The sequence below is a fragment of the Cygnus olor genome, chromosome 2, assembly GCF_009769625.2.
Source record: "Cygnus olor isolate bCygOlo1 chromosome 2, bCygOlo1.pri.v2, whole genome shotgun sequence".
In the NCBI taxonomy this organism is placed as follows: domain Eukaryota; kingdom Metazoa; phylum Chordata; class Aves; order Anseriformes; family Anatidae; genus Cygnus; species Cygnus olor.
The window spans coordinates 48078343-48090431 of NC_049170.1; the positions used below are offsets into that span (position 1 = coordinate 48078343).

The 12089-nt window shown below is 37.5% G+C and overlaps 1 protein-coding gene across 5 annotated transcripts in view; it reads left to right on the forward strand.

Annotated features, from left to right (window-relative positions):
* The window catches only part of COL15A1 (collagen type XV alpha 1 chain), a 127404-nt gene extending 115726 nt beyond the window's left edge, over positions 1-11678 (forward strand). For 4 of the 5 annotated variants that reach the window (XM_040548699.1, XM_040548700.1, XM_040548702.1 and 1 more), the window contains exons 31-37: positions 1687-1751; positions 3782-3910; positions 4084-4143; positions 5482-5541; positions 6464-6649; positions 9737-9852; positions 10198-11678. In XM_040548699.1, the coding sequence (XP_040404633.1) occupies positions 1687-1751; positions 3782-3910; positions 4084-4143; positions 5482-5541; positions 6464-6649; positions 9737-9852; positions 10198-10414 (833 nt within the window). In that variant the 3' untranslated portion in view covers positions 10415-11678. The remainder of the gene's footprint in view (positions 1-1686; positions 1752-3781; positions 3911-4083; positions 4144-5481; positions 5542-6463; positions 6650-9736; positions 9853-10197) is intronic. The other variant, XM_040548701.1, reaches the window with a different exon arrangement.
* The last annotated feature ends 411 nt before the right edge of the window (positions 11679-12089 follow it).

The window sequence follows — 12089 nt, forward strand, 5'->3', positions numbered from 1 at the left end:
AGCCTCTCAATTCAGAAGTTATAAATTGGTAAAAATTAAGTTCTGGAATGCAGCATTGCTTTCAGGGTTAGGCTTTACCTTTACTGACTCTTCAATGGTCCATTCTACATTTTAAATTTTTATCTTACAATGTTTTATTCAGATTATCAAACTACTTCAAAGTGGAGAGAGACAATAAAACAGAAGGTATTCAATACTTTTGCTGCACTGATTGTATTTGAAGGGGGGGGGGGAATCTATAGCTCCATTTTCACTGAAGATCATTGATCCTTATTCCCTTCAAAATTACGAAGGCAGAAGAAACACTCCTTTAGCTTGTCTTCTTTTACTCTCCTTCAGCCCACCTAGTTCCAAACTATCCAGTAAGCTCTGAATGAGTGGAGTTTAGATTATTGTGGGGAGGTTATCCAGAAGTACTCAACTAAATTTCTCCAAAGGGTGGTTTCAGAGAATATTCCTACATTATTACATTTCTCCTTCAACTTTGAAGAGCAATTTGGTCCACATTTGGGATTATGGGACTATTTGCATGGCTAAGATCAACTGGATACTATTCTCAAGTGCCCAGCAAAGTAGGAATTGGGAATTGGCAAGGAGGTGAACCTTGCAGGTACGTTTGCATATTTTATGCCACAGATTCACCAGTGTGCTGGAACATTCTAGACTCCCCCATGCATCAGATAGTTTGACAGGTATCCACCATTTTTGCTCTTTTTTCCATGTCATACCAGCTCACATTATGCCTTTCTGTTCATAATTGTATTTCTTGCTGAGCCTTTTATATACACTCCCAGCAGTATACTAGCGTACTCTGGTTGATACCCCTGGACCTATTTTGTTGCCCCTACATTGTGTCTCTGTTTTTATACACAGAAATATCTCTACTTGTGATTTATGCAAGATCTGCCCAGATTTTAGCTACAAAGCCTCACTGGGATGCATCATGATGCTCACTAGGGTCTGCACGATCTTTCTTCTAAGCAGCTTCAAAGTGCCATTATCATATGCATTCACACAGTATTTTTGCTTTCAGTCTTCCAAATATTTTTTTCCTTCCTGGACTTTTTACTCCAAAAAACAGTGACTTTCAGCTCAAGGTGAAAAAATTCAGTTCTGGAGTAGAGAGAGGTACTGGGTAACATATGTTGTGGACTATAGTCTGAGAGGTTCAGGTTCATACCACCAGAGAATTCATTGTGGCTTTGAAACAATAGCTGAGGTTACACTTGTGATTTTTTTATCTAAGTTTATTTTTGTTTACTTTTAGAACAAAGGATAAATTGACTCCCTCAAAGCCTATATGGGTGGGAGCTAAAAATTCTTCAAAGTGCACATCAGCAGCAGCTAGCAGAAGAAATATTCAGGTCAATTTAAATCAATCTGATTCTTCGTTTGCAGAATACCCACAACAAATTCCAAGATAGTGATTTTAAATCTCCAAATAACAGAAAAGATTGTTTCACCATTGCTTAAAAAAAATAAGAAAAAATAAAAAAAAATCCTCAGAATGCATTTTCTATAGCTGGCTTGAACACAGCTATTCATAGCTTGGCTATGTAAGAACCATGGCCATTTTAAGCTCTCACTACTCCTAGACACCACCACCAAGTCCTTTATTTATGTCACTCACTTTCTCTCTCAAAACAGATGACCTTCAAAATGTGTTGTATGCTTGTTTTGTTTTAGCAGCTGCAATGCCTGGGCCACCAGGTCCTCCTGGAGAGCCAGGGTCACCTGTCAGCAGGAATCTGGTAAGACAACAAAAGATGGAAGTTTGCCATAGCAATCTTGTTTCAAATCTTTTCATGGTCATTTGTAGCAGTAACAGAAGACAGAAAGCTTAGTCCTGCATTTTTATTTATTAGAATCTTTTCTTATTTACTAAACCTCATCATGTTTCAGAATGGAATCCATGCAGCTGGGAAAAGTGATGAGAGAAGTCTGTCCATTTCCTTGTTACTAACAGTCCATTCAAACAAATGCAAGTATTGATGGGATGTTAAAGAAATGGAAAGGTGTGCGTATTCCATACCCAAAGCAACAGTTCTGAAAGAACTGCACTTAACTTGCAAAGATACTAGAATAACCTCTGAATGACCAGTTTCCATTAAAAAAAAAAAATCCACACTAGACTAAAACACACTAATTCAGGTCACTTGATTCTAAGATGAAAACTGCAAACTTTCTTAACAAATCTAAAATTTATTATGACAGAGAATACAATACTCTTTCCTTTTCTTACTGGATAAATCAAATGAGAATTGTATCCCAGGTATCCATCCAGAGAAAATGGCACCTAAGACTTCTGTCTTGTTAATTTCTAAATTAAATATTCTTAATTTAATTTTAAAAAAAAAAAGATTCAAGCTAGCAGAAGTGTTTCACTACCATTTTTTAACCTTTTCCATATCAAATGAACTAACAAGAATGTAATTGCCTTACCAGCACAGTATCATATCTCTGCTAACTGCATTTTCTCATAGAAATTCAGAAATTCAGGACCTGTCAATGATTACAGATGAGGGGAGAAACAGGTGTTCAAAGACTGGTCCCTCAAGGTAGAGAACTGTGGTTACAGACTAGGAGCTACTTTATTAGATAGGAAATATAAGCCTGATTAGGTCAAAACCAACATTAAAAAATCAATATGCAAATCTATAGTAGGGTCTGCATGATCCATAAAGCTTTTGGATGCCTTCTGACACTCTTGCACCAACTGCAATTATCAAGCAAGTTGTGTCTTTAGAGATAACTGTGTTCTTATCATCAGGTGGCAAAGACAGAGGTAGTGTCCTTATCTGCTGGATGTCAGTCTCAGCTTCCTGATGATCTATAAAAGAGAAATTGAAAATCATGTACTGTGTAAACTAGAGGATCTGCAAACATAACAAAATAGTTAGAAGAAAACACCCTCAAAGAAAAGAGCAAAAATTATCCTTTCCATCAACATCACTTCTCACAGCAATGAACATATCTTCAGTCTTCCATGGATTTGTTTATCAATTAATTACCAAATCTAGAGGCTCACATTTCAGAGTCTCTGAAAAAGACTATCTGGTAAAAACAACTTTTACATTTAATTGAGCACGGCATCTGCAGCTCACCAAGCCCAAAAGATTCCATAAGTTTTATTCAGTCTTTCTTCAACAGCTGACATTTTTGAAAATTAAGTATTTTGCTTTTTATCTCTTAATTTTTAAAAGGTTATGAAAATAGTTCCATTCTAAAATACTGTCTACTAATCCTGCTACAAGGTTTCAGCTCAGCTAAAATGTATTATTACCACATCTGAATTCAATACACAATTAGTGCTGTTTCTCACTCAGATGCCTGATTTGAAGTTGTATCCCATGAAACCCATAGAATAAATATCTGAATACATCATATTAACAAGACCACAAAAATATTAAAAAAAAAAAAAAGAGACACAAATGTATCTAGAATTGTGTGTGATATTTCTAATGCATAGCCAACCTTATCAAGTCTCTTCCGAATTCTGCCATTTCAATCTTGTATGCTAAATGTTAGAGACACAATCATCTCACTCTGTGAAAAATTAACGATTGGCGTAGTTCTATTAAAATCAACAGAGTAATGATTCTGTTATGCCAAAGTATGTCTTTTTTATTGAAGTTTTTTGTATGGAATGACATAAAACCGATTTTATGAGCATTTCCCAAGCAAGAAGTCTTGACATTTATGTGTTTAAATCAAACTTAAATTTAACTTGCAAAATGTTTTGTGTGTTTGATGAAGCATCTTTTGTTTTGCTACTTGACAGATTACAACATTCCAAAACATTGCGGGTATGTTGGAAAAGGTTCATTTCGTAGCAGAAGGTACGCTAATCTATCTGAGCGAAACCAGTGAGGTTTTTATCCGTGTTCGGAATGGATGGAGAAAATTGCAGGTATTATTGCACTACATCCTAATACTTTCCAGCTCCCTTACTCAAAATGGAATCCTTGCAGATATTTTTACAGGGGTGGAGAAGTATGGGTGCAAAGATACCTTTTTTGTTTTTTTAGCTCATAAGCTCCTACTGATATGATTTTGTTTGCTTCTCTTTTTGTGTTCTTTCAGCTTGGTGAGCTAATTCCCATCCCTGCTGACAGCCTTCCTCCTCCAGCCATATCAAGCCATGTAAGTACAAAATACTAGACTGTGAAAAACTGAGTCTAAATGTGCAAAAAGAGACAACACACTTGGCAAAAGTTGCAGGCAGGTCCCTGCACAACATGATTTTCTGCTGAGACTTGTCAGTTCAAAGTAAGTATCCTGCCACTGCATAAGCTTGCAAACTAGTTCATGCTGGCCAGCCATTAGTCTTTTTCCATTATATTCTGAGATTTCAAACATGACAAAGACAAAACAGCCTCCACAAAATGCCCAACAAAGCAGACTGCCTACTAAAAAGAAATCAGTATTCTGTTTCATAACACTTCTGTCAAGGAAACTCAGAAAAGTGTCTCTGAAAAGCAGGTTTTCTTTAAAAGTTTACAGTGCTTTATTTATGCTATATCATCATCACCTGCATATAGCTTATCCCACATTGGGATAAGTGGGGTACTGAGGTCTATTCTCAAATCTCACGTGTTAATTTATACCTGACTCCATTCTGCGGGTTATTGTCCAAATCTGCATGTGAACATGCTGCCTGTCCCAAAAAATCGTAAGAGGATGAAACCCAGGAAGTGGCAAAGGGGATAGAGAAGTCTTGTTGATGACTGGTCAGTTGATCTTACTGATAATGAAAGGGCAAGAGAGTGCTATGAAGGCTCATGAGAAGGAAAATGGCTGGGAAAATAAAAGTAGTTGGAATAGGTCAGACAGAAGTGCACTTAGCACACTGGGAAGATGTGTAGACTTCGTTTTATAAGAAATTTTCTGCAACCTCCAGCTGACACCACATTATTTTCCCAACCGCTACATTCACTGGCTCATTACTCATATTTTCCATGACTATAGAAGAAAATTTTGCTGTTCATGAGAGAGCTATTGAAGCTCATCAACCTTTCGGTCTCTACATTCCACTTGTTTAGGAGAGGGAATTAGTAAGGCCTTAAGAAATCTCCCCAACCACTATACTTTCTGTTTCCACATTCTTCCTGTCCTTTCAATGTCATTTTTCCTGAAGTGGTCTTCTGCTCCTACCAAGAGCAGGCCACTTCCATGCGGGACTCCAGGTGCATATTGGTGCTGACACCAGCTATGGCAGAGTACTGCAGAATGGTTACACTTGGATCTAGCAAAGCAACTTGGCCAGGACAGCTTTCAAACATGTATTTATGTGACAAACTAAATTGAAGGTACATAGATAAAGTATTGTGGCTACATGGTTCGGGTTTATTTTTCTGATGCAATATAGTTTCAGATTCTCCAACATTCAATGTCTACTTTATGTACAATATTATTGAATGTCTAAAATGCTGGTCTAACTAACATGTTTAACATACATATCTGCATGTGTTAAAATAACAGGGATTTCAGTCTCTTCCGGCACCGAGTCCAATATCAAATATGAACAATGGAAAGCCAGTAGTAAGTATGAGATTTGTATTGCAATTTATAGCTGCATTTCGAAATATTCCAATTTGCATGTTGAGGGAGATGTGTAATATTTCCTCTTCAAATTAACATATTTTGCTTTAGAAATTTACAAATATTTTTTTTAACTCGTTTAGACATCTCAGAGAAAATATTAAATTGTTTCCTCCAGGACTATTTTAGTCTCCCTAGCCAGTTTCATATCTCAAAAAAGAAACAAACGAACAAACAAACAAACGAAAACTGGTTCTATGTTAGGAATACCTCTTAACTTAGTGATTGCGCCAAAAAATCTGCAACACAGTAATTTTAAAGCTAATAATTGTGTTACAGTTAAATCACTAAAATATTAGTTAGAATCTTTTCTATCTTCATGATGTTGCTTGTTTTTAAATAGACACTTTAGAATAGAAGCCTTCATTTGAAGTACTTTAAAATATTCAGACAAGGAAAGCAAAATAATGGAGTTACATGAAGAAAAAAAAAGTGGAATAGTTCTTGCATTTGTACTGTTTGACTCAAGTATGCTAGTTCTAATATTTGGTAATAGTGAAATTTCAAATGGTGTATGTCACCTCTTACTACTTATTTCTTATTTTTACTTATTTCCATGCCTGTAAGATTTCAGATTATGTTGTTAACTTTTTGAGACTGTTGTTTTAAGATACTAGCTACTTTAAAAAGTTTTTAAAGAGTATATAATTCATGGTTTCCTGACTGTTAAAGAAATATATTACAGGGCTGCATAGATTTAAGGAAGGTATTATTATTATTATGGCAAATAACTTTAATACCAAGAATGGAAGGTACTAGGTCTTGTGCTGGCAGGGGACAGAGGGTAGTTGTTTTCAAGTATATGTCTTCCTCATGTTATATACTTTAAAAAAAAATGGTTTTTCTTCTTTCTTTTCTCCAGCTGCATCTGGTGGCTTTAAACTTGCCATTTTCTGGTGACATGAGAGCAGATTTTCAGTGTTTTCAACAGGCCCAGCTAGCAGGTTTGACAGCTACTTATAGAGCCTTTCTCTCATCACATTTGCAAGATCTGGCCACAGTTGTCAGAAAAACAGACCGATACAATTTACCAATAGTCAATCTTAAGGTAAGAGTGAGTGCTTAGTATTTGTTATATTAGGATAAGCTGTAGGTGCCCCAAAATCTTAGAAAATACCAAAAGCTTAAAAATTCCAACACAAATTGCATTTTATAAAGAAGTTTTCCTTCATATTTTGGAATCAGGTTACAGGAGGAAAAAGGTAGTGATAAAGCAGAAAGTTAAAGACTCACATTTCCTTTACATTTTCAGGGGTTGCTTCTTTCAATATCTTAAAGCTAATGGTAGAAATAAAGCTGTGAGAATGGCATACTTCAAGTAGACTTCTGACAAATCAACAGTATAATGTTCAGTGTTCTGGATATTTTTTATATCAGCAAAGAAAGTGCATCCTTATTTCTCAAAGATAGTAGTTATGTTTTACCTTCTACTATGAACACAGAGCACAGTAGACTAAAATGCCCTTTCTCGTTTCTTAAGATAAAGGCAAATTCTGTGCTTAGGAGTGATGGATTTACCCCCTTGAACCTGGGCAGAGAGTCTAAGCAAGATCCTGCAGCACGGTTCAAGTTGTAGTCTCATATAAACAGACACACTCTAAAACTGAGGAAAACAAACCATGTCTCTGTGATATTGGGTGGCTCACAGGAAAAATAAATAAATAAATGTCAGATCAAGAAGCCTGATGTCTATCAAAAGAGATTTCTGGGCCCTGGGAAGACAGCTAAAGTATTCACTGCTGGCTCATATTCAGCTTGTTGTTGACCAAAACCCCCAGATCCCTCTTCTCTGCGAGGCTGATCTCCAGCATCTCATCCCACAGTCTGTACATATAAGCAGGGTTGCCCCTTCCCAAGTACAGAATCTGGCACTTGCTCTTTTTAAACTTCATGCAATTGGTGATTGCCCAGCTCTCTAATTTGTCTAGATCTCTCTGCAAGGCCTTGCCACCCTCAGTGGAGTCAACAGCTCCACCCAAATTGGTATTGTCTGTGAACTTGCTCCAAAAACCTACATCCAAATCATTTTATGAAAACATTGAATAGGACTGGTACTAAAACAGAGCCCTGGGGAACCCCGCTAGTGTCAGGTCGCCATCCTGATGTAACCCCATTTACAGGAGCCCTTTGGGACCAACCCATCAGCCAATTGTTCACCAATTTTATTATGCTTTTATCTAACTGTATTCTGGTCATTTTGTCCAGAAGGACACTGTGAGAGACAGTATCGAATGCTTTATTGAAATCCAGACAGATTACATCAATTGTCTTCCTTTGGTCAGCTAGATGGGTGATCTTGTCATATAAGGAAATTAAATTTGTTCAACATGACCTTCCCCTTGTGAACCCATGTTGGCTGTTACCAATGTCTGCAGTGTTTTTCAATAGCTCCCAGAATAATCTTCTCCATAATTTTACCAGGCACTGAAGTGAGACTGGCAGGCCTGTAATTGCCAGGATCTTCTTTCTTGCCCTTCTTGAAAACTGGGACCACATTTGCCAGCTGGTCCAGTCAACTGCAACCTCTCCAGATTCCCAAGACCGTTGAAAAATAATTGAGAGGGGTCCCACAATGACATCAGCCAGCTCTCTGAGTATCCTGGGATGAATCCCATCAGAGATCGTGCGATCACTAGGGTTTGTCCAGTTTGGACAAAAAGAGGCTGAGAGGTGACCTCTTTGTTCTCTATAACTTCCCAAGGAGGGAAAATGGACAGGGAGGTGCTGATCTCTTCTCCCTGGTAGCCAATGGTAGGATGCATGGGAATGGCACAAAGCTGCACAAGGGGAGGCTCACACTAAATATTAGGAAAAAAATTATTTACTGTGAAGGTGGCTAAACACTGAAACAGGTTTCCCAGCAAGTTGGTTGATGCCCCATGTCAAGGCATGGGGCATCATGTCAGTGTTGGACAATTTGGACAATGCCCTTAATAATATGCTTTAACTTTTGGTTAGCCCTGAAGTGGTCAAGCAGTTAGACTTGTATAAGTCTAATTATAGTTATAATATTTGTAAGTCCTTTCCAACTGAACTATTCTATTCTATTGTAGTCTATTCTAGTCAAGTCTAAACAACCCCTTAGACAGTTAGGAGAAGAAGGACAGTGGTAATAAGAGATGAAGGAGCGTCATCCGGAGGGACTTGAAAGGTGGACCCATGTAAACCTCATGAATTTTAACAAGCCTGGGTGTGAATTCCTGCACATGGGTTGGGGCAATTCCCAGTACCAGTACAGACTGTGTGATTAACGGATTAAGAGCAGCCCTGTGGAGAAGGACTCAGGGGTACTGGTAGATGAAAAATTAGACACAAGCGATGTGCACTGTCAGCCCAGATAACCAGTGATATCCTGGGCTGCATAAAAGAAGCGTGGCCAGCAGGTTGAGGAAAGTGATTCTCCCCCTCTCTTACACAGACCTACTAGAGCAGATCCAGAGGAGAGCTACAGAAATGATAGGGCTGGAGCACCTCTCCCATGAATAGAGGCTGAGACTGTTGGGGTTGTTTAGCTTAAAGAGAAGGCTCCAGGGAAACCTTATTGCAGCCTTCCAGCACTTAAAGGGTATCTACAAGAAAACTGGAGAGGAACCCTTTGTCAGAGAGTGTAGTGATAGGACAAGGGGTAATTGCTTTAAACTTGAAGAGGTTAGATTTAGATTCAATATAAGGAAGAAATTCTTTGTTATTAGGGTGGTGAGGCACTGGAACAGGGTGCCGAGAGAAATTGTAGATGCCCTATCCCTTGAAGCATTCAAGGCGAGGTTCAGTGGGCCCTTGAAAAACCTGATCTAGCTGAAGGTGTCCCTGCCCATCTCAGGGCTGTTGTAACTAGGTCATCTTTGTCGGTCTCTTCCAACCCAAACCATTCTATGACTGTATAGTTCTATGATCAAGCTGAATGTTCGGAGTGACAATAGAGCAGAGATGCAACTATGAGGCAAAGGTCAGAGAGCTATTTGCAGAGATATGATAGCTGGATTCATTCAGGAGCATCGTGCAGAATCTAAGATGTGAAAGCCGGAATCACAAGTTTTCTTAAATGAAGATAAGATTTCAGATTTAGTGAGAAGTCTATAAAAGTCGGGTATGACATATTATTTTGTTTGTAAAAATGGCTTTGAAATTTTAACAGGGAGAAATGCTTTTCCACAACTGGGAATCTATATTTAAAGGAAATGGTGCAGAATTCAACATTAATGTTCCAATATACTCCTTTGATGGGAGAAATGTCATGACAGATCCATCTTGGTGAGTTTCATTATCATTTTAAAGTTTTACATGACATTTATTTTTGCCAGATAGTACAAGTGGCAATACCTTGGGCTATTAGAAATATGATAAAAAAATCTCTATTTTCTTATGCTGTCTTCTTTTCCATTTCAGATAGCCTTCAACTGAGATATCAGGCTGTGTTTTCCTTTTCTTCCTCTGCTTTCTGTCTTCATCTTTTCCCACATGCTGTTTGCTTCAAAGCAGGACAGCAACAAAAAATGGTCATATGGTATGAACAGAACAAAGTCACCATATAGGCATGTGGGTGAATGAAACAAAATAGACTCTTTCAGCAAATAACCTGTTAGCATTACTTTTCAGGCCTCAAAAAGTAATATGGCATGGTTCAACTGCAAATGGGATCCGAATGGTTAGCAACTACTGTGAAGCCTGGCACACAAGTGATTTGGCAGCTATGGGACAAGCATCACCACTGAAGAAGGGAAAACTTCTTGATCAGAAAGCATATAGCTGTAGCAATCAGTTTATTGTTCTCTGTATTGAAAACAGTTTTGTATCTGATCCCCAAGGAAAATAATTCACCTGTTGCACATAGTATTCTATCTTATGACAGAAAAAGCTGACACTGAAATTTTATTTGTACTGATGTAAATATTTTATTTTTTGCAATTGCACCTTTCAGGAAAAAATAGCCAAGGAAAACGTACCTCAACATAAACCATATTCCAGTTGGGTGAAATATCCCATGTCACATGAAGCTGACTTAAACTGTTCTTTCCACTTGAACCCCACATGGTTCAAGGTCTGCCAACACTTAACTCACAGCCCCTTTTCTTTCTGTCTGAAGATCAGTGAAAGTCTAGTGTGGTCTACAGGAAAGATTCAGTAGCTTATCTTAGAAGCAGTAAGGCTCAGCAAGGCTGATGCTTCTTCATAGTTGAGAAGCTGCATGTTCTTTTCACTTGCATAGGTTTTGAACACTCAAGGCACTATTTAAATATATGTCTATATACATACTGTCCCCGAGTAAATAAGGGAATGCTGTTAAAACTTACAGGGATGGAATTGTCAAAAATTTTTAAGAACAAAGGTGCTCACCTTTCAGTCTCTGAGGAAGCTAAGTACTTACCTCCCATAAGCTTTTACAGATTTCACCTTGGTTCTTATACATGAATTTAGCAGCCTGACTTCTTACTTCCACTATTTGCAGATTCTAGGCATAGGGCTTTATGCAGGAGAACTGAATTTCACATAGACAAAATCTTCTCCTTATTTTGGTGCTATCATTATCAAGAAATCTGGAACAATATTAATAGAAAACATCCTGTTTTAACTGGCAGAACTTTGCAAAGTATATGCAGACAAACAAGCCATCTGACCGTTATTTATTTTATTGCATGTTAGAGGAAGTCATTTCCTGTTGTGGCAAGCATTGCTGAATGAAAAATGTCTGTCATCGTTTCTTTACAATAGGTTCTAGATACTGTTATCTCGCTAAGTTACATGTAAAAGTGATTTTCCTTTTTGTGAATTTACCCTTCTGGCATTCACATAATGAAGGAATTGTTAATATATAATCACAGCAGCAATGATGGAAATGATCTGTAAATGCTAATGTTCTTGGCAAACAGTATCACCATAATATCTTAAGACTTTTGCCTACATATTTGTCTACTGCATACTTTAAAAAAGGTATTTTGTTGTATTTTTTCTGGTGGTAACTATGGAATTCAAGACCCATGTTATCATTTTTAAAAATCTAATCTAAAGTCTGTGTTTTAAGTACATAATACTCTTATTTGTCAGCAAATTAATAAATTACTAGATAACTACTTTCAAAAGACAAGAGCAAGCCAATCACATTTATTATACTAAACTGATTTAATTATTACATAACAATGTGAAATCCAGCTTTATTCTTTCAATTATTACAAAAGCATATTTCCCAGGGTCAGCTGAATTGTATCTTCTTTTTTTCTTGGAAAAGCCGTGACTCGTTAATGAGGCAAAAACAGCCTCTATATTACATTTTAAATGTATGCATAACAATTCACTGCACTCATTTTAGTATATCCATTTTCCTAAAATGTTGAGCACTTGTGAAATGCTGTATTCCTGTAATTTGCACAGCTGGAAGAGCTGTATATGTATGGTGGGGTTTCACAGAAGCTTCAAGGGGGGAAATAAATTGTTTTTTATGTACGTCCAGCAGGAGCCACCTAGCTTTAAACCTGGGTTTATGCTTGCAGCCA